At 35.8% G+C, this 20,163-nt stretch overlaps 1 protein-coding gene across 2 annotated transcripts in view; it reads left to right on the top strand.

The window, feature by feature from the left end:
- Positions 1 to 20,163, top strand: part of EPHA3 (EPH receptor A3) — a 375,121-nt gene that overhangs the window by 90,032 nt on the left and 264,926 nt on the right. For both annotated transcript variants that reach the window (XM_055259775.2, XM_055259774.2), the window contains exon 3: positions 15,309 to 15,969. In XM_055259775.2, the coding sequence (XP_055115750.1) occupies positions 15,309 to 15,969 (661 nt within the window). The remainder of the gene's footprint in view (positions 1 to 15,308; positions 15,970 to 20,163) is intronic.

Here is a 20,163-nt window from a genome sequence, read left to right as displayed (position 1 = left end):
GCTAACAAAAATACATGTATTTTTTGTAGTCAATATCTGTCTTCTTGTCAGTTCACTCTCCTCAGACCATACTTTGCCCTAAAGCGTCCTCTATAATGCCTATACAGTTATTGAAATTCTCTTCTCTCTGGCAACTCTGACATTGTTTTTTCCTTGTTCTACTCTCACCTCTGTAAATGCTCCTTTTCCAGCAGTATATACCATGCCGAACTTGAAAAACTTTTTGATGTGGGAACATTTCAGTATGGATGTTGAAAAGAGCAATTTCGATAATACAGTATTTCCACTTCTCTCATCAGCTCATCGTTCTCTTCCTACCCTGTAAACATAAGCATTTCATAATACAGTTTCTGACATTTCATTTTTCTTGTATTTTTTTCTTTTTTAATCATAAGATTTCTAAAACTTTAATTATATGACTCCAAAATCTGAATTTATATGCATGTAATTTTCTTTTCTGAATTCTGGATATCCATTTCAACTTTTGAAAACATTTTTTTCTGTGTTTCATGTTGACATTATTAGATTCTACCCATATTAAACTTTTGCTCCTCTTCTTTGCATAAGTTCTCACACCTGTTTTGCTGCTCTTTCTGCTCATAACATTATTTCCAAGTCACCAAGACAGGTTCATAAAAAACGGGAAAGCTTTGCAACTGAAGAGTTCTGGGTTTGAATCTAGGCTCCACCATTAACAGTTAACAGATTTAGGGGAAGTTATTGAACCCCCTCCTAAGCTTCATTTTGTCTCATCTATAGAATTAGTAGATGATGGCACCCGCAGCACAGGGTTTTCAAGGATAAAATGATGCAGTGCCAGAAAGGCCCATTACCTTGAAAGTAAAATGGTCAATGTGATTATCCAATGTTAGCTTAAAACCTCAGAGTCATTTTCAGGTTTTCAGTTTTCTCAAAACAAATATCAATCGTTTGTCAAGTCCTTGTCCTACTCCTAAAATATTTCTCTTATTCAAAAATTAGTTCATTTGCTTATTCAGTGAGTGGCTTATGTGGAACTGTCCTGGGCGTTGGGTATCAGTAATGAGCAAAATGAACAAGTCCTAATTACCTGTCCCTTAGCTAACCACAGTAACTCTCAGATCCATCTGCCTCCATTCGCCATCTAGCCCATCCTAAACACTCTCGCCAAAGCAGTGTACTTAAATCCAATTGTTGCTTAAATCTCACAAGTGATGAGAAAAACTTCCATTATATTCCAAACCGTTTACATGGCCATTTCCCACTCTTGTAATTTTCTACTATTGTCTTTATAGCACCCAGAGTGATTCTAGGAAAAAGTAAGACTCGTCAGTCTTCTGCTGAGATCCCAGGACTGAGCTAAACTCTTCAACCCTTCTCCTTCCTCCTTCTCCCAGTCATTCTCTTTACCTCTCTCCTCTGAGGACATACAAGATACTGTCTACCTTGGGATTCTTTACTGCTGTTTCCTTTGCCATGAATGATGTTTCCTGACGTATCCATATTCCTTTATTCAAATAGTTCACCATGAAGTCTTCCTCTGACTTGTGTCGTCCCTTGAGGTTTTATTTAAGTATCACATTTTCAGTGAAGACTTCCTAGGCCATTCATTTTGAAATCTTCCCCTCCTCTCAACATACACAACTATGTCCTCTCTCTGGCTTCCTTCATTGCTTCTCCTGAAAACATAACACTATGTAAGAAAACAAATTTTAACACTTAATTTTGTTTTGTTGTATATCTCTCCCACTGATATGGAAGCTCCCTGAAGAGGGATTTCAAGTCATAGATTTCAAGTCATCATTTTCACTGCTGTAATAGCACCTCATGGAGTCACTAGTGCAAAACAGGTGTTTGATAAATACGTGTTGAGTTAGTCAATGAAAGATCAACTTCATCTCTCACTGCAGCTGCCCAGTGATGTCCAAACTCAGTTGGAATTTTGAGGGTTTTATGCCTTTTTCCATATCATTTCACCTGCCTGGAATGTGCTCATCCTCCTTCTTCCTCCTCATCTATTTTCACTAGTCATAGTAGTCAAAATTATATGTTTTGACATAGTAGTCAAAATTCTACTTATGTTTCAATTTCTTCCCTAAATGCCACCTCCTGACTGCTATTTTTTTCCTCTGGTTTTTGTACTGGGAGTGGCAACGTTCAATAGCATAAATCACATTCTCCACTTTTCTCTCATGTCCCACATCAAATCTATAAAATCCCATGGCTGTACCACCCAAATGGTTTTGGAATCTGTTATTTTCTTCCAATTTCCACCAATGCTATCCTATCCAGACTCCATCCTATGTCACAAAAGTATTACAATAACCTCCCATCTCACTTCTTAGACCGTCACTCCTTGCTGTTTCTCTTCCGCACAGCAGCCTGTGACCTTTTTATGACATGATTCAGATCATGTCACTCCTCTATTCAAACCCTTTACTAAATTTCCATTTGTCTAAGGATAAAATCCAAAGTCTCTCATATGACCTAAAAGGACCTAAATGACCTTCTACTCAACTACTTCTCTGATGTAATGTTTCATGACATCTTGATCATTATGGTAGTGCCAACAAATGGTTTTGTAAAATGTAAGGGCTTAATAAACATTTGTTTTACTTAGCAATCCTGTTAGAAGGGTGCTATTATTATCTCCATTTTAAACATGATATACCTGAGGCTTAACATATTGCCTGGTATGAAATAAAAACATAAAAAGAATACTTATCTTTATTAAAGTATAGAATATATCTCTTGACATGTTATGCAGATAGATGGCAGATATATTTTATTTTTAAAAAAGATAATAGTGAAAAGAAGTGAAGTCAAATGTCCAATAAAATTACAGCAATATAGAACATGGTAAAATGTGGAATACTATTGGCAAAGATTTTATTCCAGTTTAGAAGGGCAAATTTATTTTAGAAAAAAGATAGCTGACTCATTTCTTATAAAATTGTGGCTGGGCACGGTGGCTCACACCTATATTGCCAGCACTTTGGGATGCCAAGACAGGTGGACTTCTTGAGGTCAGGAATTCGAGACTAGCCTGGCCAACATGGTGAAACCCTCTTTCTACCAAAAATTACAAAGATTAGCCTGGTGTGGTGGTGTGTGCCTTAGTCCCAGCTACTGGGAAGGCTGAGGGGGGAGAATCGCTTGAACCCGGGAGACAGAGGTTTCAGTGAGCCAAGATCATGCCACTGTACTCCAGCCTGGGTGACAGAGCAAGACCCTGTCTCAAAAAAAAAATAAAAAATAAAAAATAAAAAAAATATGAGAAGCAGCCAAATATTCAGTTACCTTTTGTCAATTATATTTAGTGAATTTCAAAAGAGTAAAACAGACTTACACTGGTCATAATTGTTATAGCCTCAAATTAGAAGAAACAGAAACTCTAGCAAGCGAAAAGGAATAATAAATAGACAAACTTTGAATTTAAAATACAGTTATATTATTTTATAAGGAAAACAAACTAGTGTATTCCGGTGACATTTTTTGGTTAACTCAGCTTTGTCAGCATAATAATAATGAATGTTGACTTGCTGCTTCCCAAGTGGCAAACAGAGTTACAACCATTTTAAGTGGACAATCTAATTTTGTTCACAACATCTCTAGAAAATGTTAATTATTAGTTTTCCCATTTTACAGATGTGTAAATTAAATCATGCTCTATTGAATCTCTTAGTTATTAAGTAGTAGAGCTAGGTTTCAAACACAGGGTCTTTTATCTCTACAGGTTAGTAAATCTAGGCTCCCCAGGATACTCAGTGGATAAAAGATTAAACACGTTTCTATGAAGTATTGTTGCTACCCTTGTGAAGAGAACAGTAGAAGAGGTCTCTGTAGCTTTAAAATTGGTGCTATAAAACAGCTTACGTTTCAGAGAAGTGCTCTCAAAAATTACACTTATTTTGTTAAAAAGTAAATTTAGCTATCTGAAGATCTGTAAAACTTAGCATATGTTCCACAGTGACACGAGTTAATTTCATTTCCGTCACTGGGAGTGCTCCACAGGTATATTGTAAATTGCTTTGAATTACTGTGGCTGTGACCCATTATCATAGCAGGAAATTGCATGAATCTCACAACTGATATGAAATGTACTGCTGTCACTGTTATGCATTAATTTCTAAGTAGTTGGCCATTTGTAATAATTCTGTAAATGTCCATCTTATCACAGTTTTCAGTCTAGACAAGTTAAGCCAATGTGCATAGAATTTTCCTTATTATCTTCAAGCAGTTATACTGAATTCTAAAATTACTTTTTTATTGGGCAATTTCACCTTGAACATCTTTCCAAGAATTGAAAACATGCTAGTCTCATTGTCCTACTCTCTAATACTTAAGGGAAATTTACTCTATAAAAAGTAAAGCCATTTGGCTATATATGATTAGAAGGACAGAGTGAGAAAATCTCCGATGAATGTCAACAGTGTATTTTTTTCTTTCTAACTTGTATTGAATATATTAATGATTTATTAGATGATTTTTAAATCATATTGACTGCCACTTTACTGAGGTAGTTTTCAGATAATGGTATACTTCATCACTATAGTTTTAAAAAGAACATTTTTGCAATGTAAGTGTCCTTTACATTATAAGTAAACATATTTCATCATTTAAAAACCAAACCTTTACAATGCAAATTATACTTTTCTTCTCCTTTCTTTGATATTGACATTATTTTCCTCACAAGAAAGTTAAATTCAAATAGCACACTTCATTGAAACTTCTTGACAATGGTGAATTATATGTGGTCTCCCTATGTTATTCTTTTTATTTTAGCATATCATATCTGTTTCAAGTCAATGCTTCTGGCTAGAAATTCCCTTCTTTGGTAAATCTTTGGGTACTTTCAATAATTTTGGAATTTATTTCCACCTCACCGTATCTCAGGTTTTCAGATGCTTTTTCCTTCATCTTCCAAAACTATTTTCACCCTGTATTTCAAAAATCTGAATTATAAATTTACTGACACATAGTTTCTAGAAATTTATACCTTCTTCTTTTTTCCTGTAAGTCTGTCATTGGTCTTATAGTTACTCAGTTAGGGATACTCTGACAGAAAACTGTCTACATTACTGATTTTCTTTTTTTTTGAGACGGAGTCTCGCTCTGTCGCCCAGGCTGGAGTGCAGTGGCGCGATCTCGGCTCACTGCAAGCTCCGCCTCCCGGGTTCACGCCATTCTCCTGCCTCAGCCTCTCCGAGTAGCTGGGACTACAGGCGCCTGCCACCATGCCCGGCTAATTTTTTTGTATTTTTTAGTAGAGACGGGGTTTCACTGTGGTCTCGATCTCCTGACCTTGTGATCCGCCCACCTCGGCCTCCCAAAGTGCTGGGATTACAAGCGTGAGCCACCGCGCCCGGCCTACATTACTGATTTTCTAAATCCAATGCCTCATGTAGCCAAAAGCCCACTTCTGTCTGTACTTTATAAATTACATAATTTTGACATTTGGCACATTGCATGCCATTTAATTTTAGTAAATTAAAATACAGTGCTTACTTGGTTTTAGGAACAGGGCTAGATGCTTGGGAGGGGAAGACAAACAAAACCAGAGACGATGGAGGGCAGCAAGACTAATGAATGGAGAAATGAGTGAGTATGTTGTATATAAAATAGCAGTAGATATAACAGGTAGACATTATGTTCTATAAGAACAGCTATCCTGTCTATCTCTGTCATAACTGCATTATCAGTATAGAGCCTGATACACAGTAGTCAATAAACAAAAATTGAATGTTCTTGAAAGGAGATAAATGGAGTCTAAATAGGACATTATTTCATAGAGAAAAATTAAAGATAATAAATTTATTTATATACACGTACCTTGTCTATTTTTGTTGATGCTGCATCTTTCAGTACAAAGAAGAATCATTCTGAAATACGTTTTGGTAATCAAAAATTCTAAGATAAGCTGAGTTACTGTCTTCACATGCAGATACTCACTGTGTGCATTCATAAGAAAAAAGAGCATCTCTTTATAATCTTTTTGGGAAATGTTCAGTATGTAATTATTCAACATAAGTCATCTTAAGAAGGCTTGCCTGGGTCTTTGCCATGGTCTTCCCAAAGCTGTCCTCATTTTTGCTGTCCGTAGTACCAACTCAAAGTCCAGAGCTAACCATGCACCTCTCTTCAGTAGTTTCTCACTGTAGCAAATGAGGCAGAGACAGTTGCATTGCCCAAATTATTCCTGGCCTTACATTTCTAAGTATGCCAGGGCCTTGAATAAGGTAGTTTTGTCCAATATCTTTCATTGTAACACTGATGAGAAAGAAACATAATTCACAGCCAGGGACTCTGTGTGGAGTGTTCACATTGTCCCCTTGGCTGCATGAGTTTTCTCTGGGTACTCTGTTTTTCTCCCACCTCCCAAAGATGTGCCCATTATGTGAACTGGCAGGTCTGAGTGTTCCCTGTCTGAGTGAGTATGATTATGTGAACTGGCAGGTCTGAGTGTTCCCAGTCTGAGTGAGTATGGTCTGTGTGAGTGTGCCCTGCAGTAGGATAGCTTGTCCAGGGCTGGCTCCTGCCTTGTGCCCTGAGCTGCTGGGATAGGTTCCAGCCACCCCAACCCTAAACTGGAATAAGCAGGTATATTAGTCTGTTCTCACATTGCTATAAAAACAATAACTAAGACTGGGTAATTTATAAAGAAAAGAAGTTTAATTGGCTTATGGTTCTGCAAGCTGTACAGGAAGCATGGCTGAGGAGGCCTCAGGAAACTTCACAATCATGGCAGGAGGCAAAAGGGAAGCCAGCACGTCCTACGTGGCTGGAGCAGGAGGAGGAAAGAGCGAAGAGGGAAGGGCTGCACACTTTCAAACAGGCAGATCTCATGAGAACTCACTCACTATCATGAAAACAGAAGGGGAAAATCCACCTCCCACCAGGTCCCTCCCCCAACGTTGGAGATTACCATTCAACATGAGATTTAGGTGGGGACACAGAGCCAAACCGTATCAGCAGGTTAGAAAAAGAATGAATGAATGAATACAAATTATTTTAAAATAAAAATTTGTCATGTGTACAATAATCATACAAATACATGGCATTAAATAAGGCAGTACCAAAGCACTCGGCGAGACACCACATTTGCCATAGTTTTTGAACTACAGGGTGGGAGGAGGTGCTCCTTAAAGTGTTTACTTTGCAAATGATCATTCCTAGATGTAACCCACTACTCATTCTGGCCACTGTCTCACAGCTATTCACCAAAAATTAGGTTAATAATTATCTTGTTTTCATGAATCTTTCTTAAATGAATCTGTACCTTACATTTATTTCCATGTTTAATATTCGAAGTGCTTTGAGTGTTTATTTAGAAATTTAGCGATGTTTTCAAAACCAGACATATGCCATGGGGAGTTAACTCTTGTTTACATGAATTAGCCCAGGGTAAAGTTGGTTTTGTTATACATTGTTTACTGTGATAATTTCCAAGAATCTATCAAGGATGTTAAGTGCGAACTTCAAGTACTTGTCCACATATCCACAGCCCACTGCCCTATATTCCAATCGTACTGGAACCCAGTTACTTAAACAGGTTCTGTCCTCACATTTGCTAAGCTTGCTGACATTTTTTCTCCCTCTCTGTGTCCTCCTTAATTTTCACTTATGGAAGTTCCAATAATCCTATCTTTTCATTTCCGTATCCTTTTCCAGGACCTTCCTTCACATGATAAATCTTTCCTTTCTCAATAACTCCTTGCAGTACCTCAAATACAGAACATGTTGTCGTCTACTGTATGTGTTATGCCTCCTTCACCTGCATCAATTTCTGATAAGAAAAATTACATTTTGTGGCCAAGCGTGGTGTCTCACGCTTGTAATCTCAGCATTTTGGGAGGCCGAAGCAGGCGGATCACTTGAGGCCAGGGGTTAGAGACCAGCCTGGACAACATGGCAAAACACCGTCTCTACTGAAAATACAAAATAAATAAATAAATAAATAAATAAATAAAAAGTAGCTGGACATGGCAGTGCATGCCTGTAATCCCAGTTACTCCAGAGACTGAAGCAGGAGAATCACTTGAACCCAGGACGTGGAGGTTGCAGTGAGCCGACATTGCCCCGCTGCACTCCAGCCTGGATGACTGAGCGAGACTCTGTCTCAAACAACAACAACAACAAAAATATATATATATGAAAAATTACATTTTACTTATCTTTTTACTATACACAATTTCTAATTTAAGCTTTGCACATATAAATATTTAATATGTCCATGAAAAGTTGAATAAAACTGCAATTATATGGGCGTTTTCAAAAATCACAAATCACCACAGAAAATCACAGTGGAGTGCTATCAAACTACAGCAAACTATAAAAATAGTAGCATGTCTAAAATCAACTGTCTTCTTCATACCAGCATAAATATGTGATTGAAAGTTATTTCCCCACGCACTGTTTGCATGTTTTTGTAATACACCTGTTTTGTCAGGTGTACTACCACCAGATGTGAAATAGAACACTGTGAGGATTTACTTGGTTTGTTATAATAATATCTTATCATTCCTTGAAGGAGGTAGAAGATGAGGTTATTCAGGTGAGCTTCTGTGTAAGGCATGTCTAGGCCTTGGCAAATCTGGAGTGAAAAACCAGATGGGATAAGGGCTGAACATAAGACCATGCTACAGAGACAGGGGAAGGACGACACTTTAGACGCAGCTTCTCAGGAGACCCAGAATTCATGGAAGCGGATATTGGAGCATCCTATCAGTTCAGGTAGAGCGCAGAAGTTAAAAGTCCAGTTGGCAAAGGGATATATAGCATTAGTTCTCAATGTTGGGGGCTAGAATGTTAGAATCACCTAGGTTTTTTTTTTTTTTTTTTTTTTTAATCTGGGAAGCAGTATTTTTAAAAAGCTTCCTGGTTCCCTGCTTAGCCGGAATTAAAAAAAAAAATTACATAAAGGAATTAAACAGACTTAAAGGTATGGGACATTTGTCCAAAAGGGCAATATCATTGCAACAGACCTGAGATCTCAGTACAGTAACCCTGAATCCCAGCTGAGAGGAAAATAACTTAAAGCTCCAGCCGGGCGTGGTGGCTCAGGCCTGTAATCCCAGCACTTTGGGAGGCCGAGGTGGGCGGATCACGAGGTCAGGAGATCGAGACCATCCTGGCTAGCATGGTGAAACCCCGTCTCTACTAAAAAAAATACAAAAAAAATAGCCAGGCGTGGAGGCGGGCGCCTGCAGTCCCAGCTACTCGGGAGGCTGAGGCAGGAGAATGGCCTGAACCTGGGAGGTGGAGCTTGCAGTGAGCCAAGATCGCACCACTGCACTCCAGCCTGGGCAACAGAGCGAGACTCTGTCTCAAAAAAATAAATAAAATAAAATAAAAATATTAAGAAAAAAACCTTAAAGCTCCTAGAAGAGTGGAGCTGAGGCTACTTCAGGTCTTCTCTCAGTCTAGGGGTATTAAGGAACTAGAGGACAGAGAAGAAAAACAGACATCTATGAGCCCAGCTGCGAGGTTGCTGGGTAAAGTGGAGACAGAGGGGACAACATACTCAAACTTTCTGGGGACATTGTGCCTTTAACAGCCTGTATCTTGTTAAAACCACAGAAAGTACTGAGGCATGCCCAATATTGGTGAGAATTCTAAGCAGGGATCTTACAGGATTCTGTTTCTAGCTCTTCTCACTCTCTAAAATACTTTGTTGGCTTTCCTCATAATAATTCTGATTCTTTTACATTTGTCTTTGTTTCCCAGATCTTTTCAGTATACTTTGCCAAGCTGTGATGTTGGCTTTTCTATATTCCATAAGGCAATTCTAATACCATTACCAAATTTCTGCTGAAAACTTAGGGGCTAAAGGTGGTTGGGGACTGAATAGTAGCCATTATAATTAAGATAACTGTCCACATCTTCCCACATAGGCCCTTTTCGGTCATATTTGTCTTCGGATCCTGTCCTCTTGTTAATCATAGGGATTTTCCAACATCAAATCTCCATCTTCTGTCTTCCTGACTCCTTGGTCACAAATGTAATTCTCTGATTTGACACACCACACAGACACACACACACACACACACCAAACAAAAAGTAATTATATTCCTCATTTGTCTCAACTATTTGATATTACTCTGATATTTTTATAATATATCTTTAGAAATATATATCTGTGTGTAAATGTATGTGTGTGTGTGTGTGTGTACTTTTGAGACCAGAATGGGCTAAGGAAAACTACTTATGAATAAATAGAAATATAATGATTTTTGTAGATATATTTGTGCGTGACACTTGACAGTGACAGCCTTGCTGTAAGAGATTCTGCATGCATGCTTAAAATGCTGCTGCCTGGTAAATGCCCAAATACTTCCAGGATGAAGACTGGATTTTGAAATGGCTGAGTGTACAAGGGGAAATAAACATAAGAATAAAAAATGTGAGTGGAGAAAGGAATAACATGAACCAACTTAATATCACTTAAAATTAGTGGGTGCAAGATTAATCATCATCAGCATTTTTTAAAGCGCAGAAATAGGTGTTTCTTATAAACCATCGAAATGCAAAAATACTGCAAATGTAACAATATTGCTGATGCATTTTCCTTATATTGTCATCCACAAATTTCTTAGAAACTGGTTTTAACTCTTAAAAGGTAAATCATGACTATCTTGCACTCTTAATATTTTCCAAATTATATTAGCTTGTGCACTAAATTTATTGCAGCTTCTGCTTCTCTTAAAGGAAGTGTAAACTTCCTCCTCACCTTACTACCCCTTGTTAGCAAATAACTAAAAATGTTTTCCATGAAAGTAATTAATATCAACAATAAATATAAATTATTAATTGCCATAATGATGATGTACTAGCATAATAGTTATTAGGTTAAATGCCAGTTAATTATTAAAATATATGTTTCCCTCAAAAATATATGTTTGATTCAGTGACAAGGAACTGTGTTATCTAGAAAATATAAACTAAGAGCCTCCTTAGTATCTTATACTACCTTTGATGATGGAGAGGTTTGGTGTGATTATTTTCAGAATGGACTCTCCAGGGGGAGAAAGTTTGGATGCATAGGTTTCTTATAGTTGAAATGATCTGGAAAAAGATGAAAATATAAGGAACCCGGTCTTGGCCTATGTGGTCTAATAATTAAAGCTTAAAGTCAAAATCTGGAAGCTAGGCTAAATATCAGAATTGTTGATTTTAATGAGTTAGAGCTTGAAAAAGTATTTTGAACTCCTCTTTAGTTTGTATCCCCTTTTGCTGAAGCTGTTACTGGTGGATACCAATTACAGAGATTTCCTGTAAGCATTAAGAAAATGAAGAGAAAGATGCTTTTCACCACCGAATTCTATGTTACCAATGCTATGTCTCCCATTTTTTTCATCTCTGCCTTGAGACAATTACTATAGCAGGATAGAATCTCTGATAATATATAATGAATATTATACATTAGTTCTTACAATAGAAAAATGAATGAAACATGGGCATTCTTTACATTTACATAGCATGAGCATTATAACAGTAGCTTTAATTAATGATTTTTTCTTGTTGCTGCTGCTATGAGAAAATATTCATTTAAGAATTTTATTTCTACTGTCTTTAGTCCTCACCAAATGCTAGAGTTAGAGACTTATTGTTTTCACAAGTGGTCTGAGATGACACATCACCATCCCTTACAAGCAATTTGGCCTTCATTACAAATTAATGAAGTGATAATTGCGCCTTGCAGCCTTTTATGTGCAAAGAATGCTGGTTCTGTTTGCATTATCTTCTGGCAATGTACACCTCTGTTTTCAAGGACTTGTGGTATCTTGCCAAATGTTAAACTACACCGAGATCTCCATAATTAAAATCATATTTTACATCAAGTTATGAAAATCTCTACACAATATCTTCTGTTTGATGTCCAGTAAAATGCTGTTCATTGCAGAACAAATTTGCAAATGATTCATCAAAGTAACAATCTCATTTATTACTAAAAGGAAATCTTAACTTAAGAAATTTAAAGTCAATTGGTTTACATTCAAATAATATTGTCATGATCGAACTTTCTGTAAGATGGTTATGGAAAGCATTTATTCTCTAGAGTTTTTGCTACATCTGTACTCTAAAATGCCATTGTAGATCCAAGGTAATGATACTAGAGAAGACGCTATAAAACACTAACTTTTAACGCCAGAGATTTTTGGAGCACCAAGTCTGTTGACTTTTTTTTTATATTCAACATATACATTCATTTTGCTTTGAATGTGACTGTATTATTATAGGCACCTCAATGTAAAACCCTAAGAACTGAGACTCTCATGTACTCTTACCTTCTTAAAAACTCAATATATTACATACACATAGAGCGGATGCATGAAAATTGTATATTGGCAATTATTACAAATACAGTGTGAATATTTTCTTTCCTTAAACTGAGATTAGAATGTATCTTGTATATTACTTCTGAGATCTTCTAAAAGAGTCTCAACTTGTTTCATTGTTGAATCTCGGATGTGACAGTGAAGCTAGGTCAATTTTGCCTCTAGAAAATGAGTGCCTATCTTGTATTTTAGATCCTGAATGATCAAGGTTTTTTAAAATAAATAGTGCTGTTTACTTGTTTTGTTTGTAAGTTAATAGGTGAGCTATGAAGAACTAGAAGTTTTTAAACTGTGATTGTCCACCAGTAAAGTTCACAAATTGCTTTTTATAATTTAAGAATTTAGTATAAAAAAATTTCCCCTAATGAAGCTTAAAGGCCAAATAAATGTCATGTTCCTTTGCTTGTAATTACCAACAATTTAATAAATTAATATTTTATTTTATTTTGTGATTAGAAGGTGTGAATTAAAATTTCTCTGTCTTTAAAGATGGCAACAATAAAAACTAGAGACTGCTTAAGGAGAAGGGGAGGGAGGCAGCAAGAGCTGAAAAACTGTTGGGTACTATGCTCACAACCTGGGTGAGGGGATCAATCATACTCAAAACTCAACCTCATGCGATGGACCAATGTAACAAACCTGCACATGGCCCAAATTGGGAAAATATTCATACAGATGAATTTTAGGCAGTAGTATTTTTTATTCTTTTTTTAAACAAACAAACAAAGCAAAAAACATACAGGAAAATCATAACATAGTGTCAATAGAAATAAAAAAAAGTGTTAATGCATTTTATATGCTGTTGATTTAGTTAAAAGTGTTTAATGTCTATTGTTCCTGATGAAAATTATTAACTTCTTTGTTGGAGAAAAATGTAGGAACACATTTATAATGGGCTTCACAAGGATTTTATTCATAAATTTAACTACAATATTTAAATATTTTCTCTAAGAAAAACATTTTGTTGTATTCCTATTAATAACTCTTACTTATAAGAAAAATAAAATTTGTGAACATACCAAAAGGTGAAGTTTTCTGCTCCATACTATAGTGAATGTGAAGAGACCTGCCTAAAATTTAGCAAATGCCTATGAAACAAAATTAAACTAACTTTAGCATGTATCACGAATTAAATTTACAAATGAATAGGGGATTCAATAAGGGTTATATAATACAGAAATTTTCTTAAGATTGTCAGGGTTATGGAAGGCATAAGGCAGAAGAATTCACAGTCCCATGGGGTTATACCGTAAGAAACATATATTCTGGATGGGCACAGTGGCTCATGCCTATAATCCCAGCACTTTGGGAGGCCAGGGCGGGTGGATCACGAGGCCAGGAGTTCAAGACCAGCCTGGCCAACATGGTGAAACCCCGTCTCTACTAAAAATACCAAAATTGGCCAGGTGTGGTGTCCGGGGCCTACAATCCCAGCTATTCAGGAGGCTGAGGCAGGAGAATCGCTTTAACCCAGGAGGCTGAGGTTGCAGTGAGCTGAGATCGTGCCATTGCACTCTAGCCTGGGCGACAGGAGCGAGACTGTGTCCAAAAAATAAGAAAAGAGAGAAAGAAGGAAAGAGAGAGAAAGAAAGAAAGAAAGAAAGAAAGAAAGAAAGAAAGAAAGAAAGAAAGAAAGAGAAAGAAAGAAAGAAAGAAAAGAAAGAAGGAAAGAAAGGAGGGAGAGAGGGAGGGAGGGAAGGAAGGAAGGGAAAGAAAGAGAGAGAGAAAGAAAGAAAAAGGAAGGAAGGAAGGAAGGAAAGATTCCACAAGTTCCACAGGAAAAGAATAAAGGACAGAATATCCACCACATCTTTTGTAAACAATAAAAGAGTTTACATTGACAATAATATAATACGTGGAAATATTACTTATCTCGATTCAAACACTTAGAAAAATTAACATGTGGTTTAGGACCAGTTTTAAGAGGAACACAAATGTGAAACTCAACAGTTCGAAAGTTTTTGCATAAGTAACAGAGATTCCTAGAAAACTTGACATTCAAGAATGGCATGGCAAAAGATGTAGTTTCCTGCAAGAAGTAAGCAAAATGGGCCATGATAAGAAGAAAGTATGGACACAGAGAGAACAGAAACAACTGGTCTAATAGTTTTAGGATCATAAGTAACACACACTTACGATGCTAAGTTAAAAACTTCTCAAAATTTGTCCTAAGGATCACAGAAAATAGTGCTTCACTGTTCTCAAAAGTCTTAATGCTTTTAAAGGCTTTTTACAGTGAGAAAAGTTGTACTAAGATAACCTTAACTACTATAACAACAAAACCCCAAATATCTATCTATTTCTTGACTAAGAAAAAGTCCAATGTGGGTGTAAAAGGCTTTAAGAATCGAATGTTTGCCATGTCTTCTGTTTTTCACACATAACTTGGTTATATATTTGGCCGGAGGCTAGGGGGTGAGGAACATTTATATTTGTACTTCAAATTTTCTTTCATAGTTCTGCAACACATGTCCACTGAAATGACAGTACGTTAAAAAATGTCATGCATGATGATGCATAGTAAAAATATCATTTATATTCACTTTATTTTACCTTATATCAATTTTACCAAAAACCCGCACAAATTGGGAAAAAATTAATAAGCATGAATTTTAGGCAGTATTATTAATTTTTTCTTTTTTAAACAGAGAAAAACACCCGAAAACATATGAGAAAATAATATTATAGTGTCATTGGAGACAACTGATTTGAAGTTTTGATCCTGGAATATTTGATTAGGCTCTATTAACTGCTAAGTGTCTTTTTCCTGAGTATTCAACAAACTGCAATGCAATTGAAATGTGTTCATCAAAATTATAAATTACTTTATGTCCACTAACGCAGAGAAACTTACAAATAAAAACTACAAACAAGAATGTTTTTAACAAGTAAATGATGATTTATTATGTAGTGATGGCTCTGACACTCTTATGTTGTATTCATTATTATCATTAATTCTGCCTCACTCTCTGTTTCTCTTTGATTCTTCAGTGGGAAGAGATCAGTGGTGTGGATGAACATTACACACCCATCAGGACTTATCAGGTGTGTAATGTCATGGATCACAGTCAAAACAATTGGCTGAGAACAAACTGGGTCCCCAGGAACTCAGCTCAGAAGATTTATGTGGAGCTCAAGTTCACTCTACGAGACTGCAATAGCATTCCATTGGTTTTAGGAACTTGCAAGGAGACATTCAACCTGTACTACATGGAGTCAGATGATGATCATGGGGTGAAATTTCGAGAGCATCAGTTTACAAAGATTGACACCATTGCAGCTGATGAAAGTTTCACTCAAATGGATCTTGGGGACCGTATTCTTAAGCTCAACACTGAGATTAGAGAAGTAGGTCCTGTCAACAAGAAGGGATTTTATTTGGCATTTCAAGATGTTGGTGCTTGTGTTGCCTTGGTGTCCGTGAGAGTATACTTCAAAAAGTGCCCATTTACAGTGAAGAATCTGGCTATGTTTCCAGACACGGTACCCATGGACTCCCAGTCCCTGGTGGAGGTTAGAGGGTCTTGTGTCAACAATTCTAAGGAGGAAGATCCTCCAAGGATGTACTGCAGTACAGAAGGCGAATGGCTTGTACCCATTGGCAAGTGTTCCTGCAATGCTGGCTATGAAGAAAGAGGTTTTATGTGCCAAGGTGAGAGCCTTCTTTATTTTTCTTTGAGTAATATTTCTCACCTGTGAGTTTATCATAGTGTCATTAAATGAAATGCACTCAGTCTCAACTCACTTGGCAGAAAAAATGCCTCAAACTGACCATAGTCTATTTATGGACGAAAATTAATTCCATTTGATGTGGTAATTCATTCTTTGCTGTAGAAATACTAGTGTATTTGATTATATGTGCTGGCCTGCACCCTATAAGAGGTGTTATACATGCTATATTTAAGTTTTTCTGCTGTTTAATAACTAAGGTAATCTAATTCTAGACCACCTGAAAGAAAAACATTCTATCTCTTTTATGTAGAAAGTTGAGAAATCTTTAGCACTCAGCTAACCTAATTCTAACAGAATTAGATACTGTGGTGGTTATTTATGCTGGTGCTTATCTATCTCATAGCAATATTTACTTCATTGCTATATAGTCTTTTCTTCACTGACATCTGGGTATCAAATATATGTTTACTTACAAGAGATTAGTGCTTTTAGAAGATTATTTGATTTAAAAATCCAGAGCTGAGGCCTCAATATTTAATATATACAGGCATGATTTTTAAGTGTCTTTTGCACCATGATTTGGCTCGTTTTAGTGCTCAAAAATTATTTGTATCATCCTTCAGGCTTGAATGCATATTTGATATTAATATAATATCACAGAACCAGAACTCTTTAATTAAGTTAATATTTATTAAAATCACTTTATATTTTAAGTGGAATAAATTAAAAGATCATTTTATATAAAATTTTGTATATCAGCTGTGCTATATCATATCATAATTTCACTTAATCCCAAAATTTACCTAGCATTAGGCAAGGTTTTATGCTGAAGAACACACTAAAATTGTTACTCAAATTTTAAATAAGTAAATACATAGGAGAAGTTAAGTATATTGTCCTTGAAATTTTGTCCGTTTTAATGCCCTTGCTTGCTGTTACACTCTGTCAAGTGTGGTGTTCTACTCCTGATCGCATAATCATTCACTGTTCTCAAATGCATGTGGAATAAATGAGCCTGCTTTGTATATAAATTGTCCTCTTTAAATCTGGACAGAACATAATATTTTGCTTTTGACTATAGACATAGTTTATAGAATAAATTCCTCTTCCTCTTCCTCCTCCTCCTCCCCCTCCTCCCTCTCCCCCTCTCCTCCTCCTCCTCCTTCTTCTTCCTTTTCTTCTCCTTCTCCTTCTCCTCCTCCTCCTCCTTCTCCTCCTCCTCCTCCTCCTCCTTCTCCTCTTCCTCCTCCTCCTCCTCTTCCTGTTTCTTTTGGCTAGGTAGGATAGGAAAAAAGAAAGCTAAGAATAGTAAATGGTAAAGTTTTCTCTTTCAATGGCTGTTTAGAGAGAAAAAATAAAGGAGGGTAGAAAGAAATATTCGTGGCTAAAGAATGATTTAAGAATCGCATGCCAAACAAACTCCAAAAAGCACCAGGAAGGTAAAGAGTACTTATTACAATAAATTTGGTGAAATAGAAATGCATATAAAAATAACTATGCAAGCTTAAACTGATAAGGAGTATAAAATTAGTAAGGAAGGTAAGAAATTATGTGTCATACTGTTTACTAGAAATTTATCTAATATATTTTAAAATATGACTTTTATTTAAATTCATTACCTCTCATATTTGATGAAAGAGAAGGATAGTGTAATATATTTTATTTAATTTACCATGTCTGTAACTTAAAATTTATTTGGATCATGTTTCTGGGATCTGGGCAGACTTGTTGGATTTTGACAGCATGGTCAAATGGCAGGTGGGGTTGTTTTTTGGGGAAGATGTTCATAAACCTCCTTTTAAAAGGGTAACACTGAAAAATTAAAATTATAAAGTGACATACTAAAACTGAGTCATCTGGCATTTGCTTTCAAGCATTGACAATATTTTACTTGATTATTTCATTTGGACATTTCGTATTTTTTACATCCCAGCATAACTCTTCTCACTGGTTTTCTCTTTTTAAGATTGGAAGCGTGGGAAAATTTTCTGTTAATACCAAGGAAATGTCATGATCTTTTTTTTTTGCTCTTTTTAATCCTGGCTAATGAATTATATTATCTGTTTTGGTTTAGTTTGGAGGGGAGAGATGAGAATGCTAATGGCTTTTTATATAGTCAGTTAATTACATTTGAGCCAGATAGCAGAAGGTTACTATAAATATTCCTTCTCATACAAACTTTGTTTAGACTTAGTGTACCAAATACCTTATTAATGTCACTGAAGAATTTGTTGCTCTGTGCTTTATCTCTGCACATTCATTGTGGAATGCTAACGTTATTCCTTCTTCTTTTACATCAGCAGCTAAATAGAAAAGTGTGTTTGATGTGATGTATGAAGACACCTAGACTTTTTGATGACTATCCAAAATTATATTTGTTTTACTTATGACTTAGGATACCAGTTCTTACTCTCCACTCATTTCTCTGTTAATTCAGAAACTCTTAAAACAGCTGCCAATGTTTCAATAACAGGATGATTTTAAGACTCTGCTTGCTCTGACAGAGGCGCTAGAGAAAATTGAAAACCTTAGTATATTCTTCGCACCTACTAAGTCTGTGTGCACAATCAGAAGGCACCCTCTGGAACTGCAAGGTGTTCATGAGTGTGAATGAATTCAGAAGCATTCCTTTCCAGTTGTTTTTTGTCTGGAAGTTCCTTAAGGGGAGACACCAGGAATGTCTTTTCTTAGAAACATCTTGCTTAGAACATAACAGAATCTAATTGAGTAGGTTCTCAATTACATGCTTATAGAATGTGTAATTACTGTGAGATTTCTATACCAACTATCCATTCTTTAAATAGAGGTCCTGAAGAGAATAGACTTTGCATTATTTATCTTTGATTCCACTAGGCCTTTCAGAATGCGTTGCAAATAAAGATGTTAATTTTATCTAATTTGAAATAAACATATTTGATTATTAACTCACATACAGTTGCAGCCAGGCGATAATAGATTCATCTGATTTCTTGTTAGAATAACGAATAGATGATGAAGTAAAGGAATAACAAATATTTTTATGGTACCAAAGATCATACTTTTTTCTTTTAGGAATTTACAATGAATATTATCTTTCTGCTTTAAAATAATCAATTGTTTCTAGATTAATACCTGTAATAAAGCAATGGTCTAAACAATTTTTGTAGATGTTGAAATAAATGTGGCATTTTTGTCCCTTAAATTTACTGATCTAGTGCTTAAAGCATTGGCTCACCTTGTAAAGACTACCCTATAATTATCGAGTTTCTTACCTTCAGTTATGAAAAATTTCCTTTCTCTGAGGTTAAAATGACAGCTGTCTGTTTCCTCTTTGCCTTTAGCAGTTATACATCTATGATTTTTCCAACCAATGAACTTATTTAAATAAAAAGTATGGCACAGATAAGTAATGAGATAAATAACTTTAACATAACAAATTAAACAGATACATTATAGCTTTAAAATAGCTATCAAGCCTCTGATTTATACAAGATTCTATGTCTTCTCATCAATTTATGTACATTAGCATAATGCAAAAAAATTTCTACACTTGTCTTCAAACTTCAGTTTGCATTTAATTCTATTTAGCCAAAGGCTCTTGTCACTAACAAGTGTTTGAGGCTTGGGCTTAGGAGTCCCAGGAATGCAGCCTATTAATTTTGTGGCTAAACATTTTCAGCCTTAGTTTCTTTATCCACAAAAGGGATGGCCTTCAAAATGGCCAGTGGATGTATTGCTTAGTCCACTGCAAAATATACAGCACTAGACACGAGGTATTTGAACGTCATTATTTTCGGTCATCAGAATCCCTGAAATGTGTTACCTTCCTTGTTTTCTTGTTTCAATACATTTTAAAACATTTAGATATGATGAAATCACCCATTCGACAGCTTACCTTAGACCTTAGACATATTTTAAGAGATAAAACTTGTCTTTAATGAATGTATATATTTGTGTATTCATTATTTATTCATTGATTGCCCACCTTCTTCCAAACAAGAATCCAAAAGGATTGTGCTTTTCTAAAGAGACATTTTTTTGTTCTATTAAACTTCTAGTCTATTAAAACATGGGTGATATTTCCTCCATTATCTTATTGTTAAGTGTTATTTTTCTTCCAAACAGCAGTCACGCTTGATTTTTCCCATCTGGTATTGGACTCAGTCTCTTTTCTTTATAGTATGAATCTTCCCAC

Source organism: Symphalangus syndactylus, chromosome 21 (genome assembly GCF_028878055.3).
Source record: "Symphalangus syndactylus isolate Jambi chromosome 21, NHGRI_mSymSyn1-v2.1_pri, whole genome shotgun sequence".
Classification (NCBI taxonomy): domain Eukaryota; kingdom Metazoa; phylum Chordata; class Mammalia; order Primates; family Hylobatidae; genus Symphalangus; species Symphalangus syndactylus.
The sequence above is the reverse complement of the archived record's forward strand: the minus strand, read 5'-3'. Positions and strand labels throughout refer to the sequence as shown.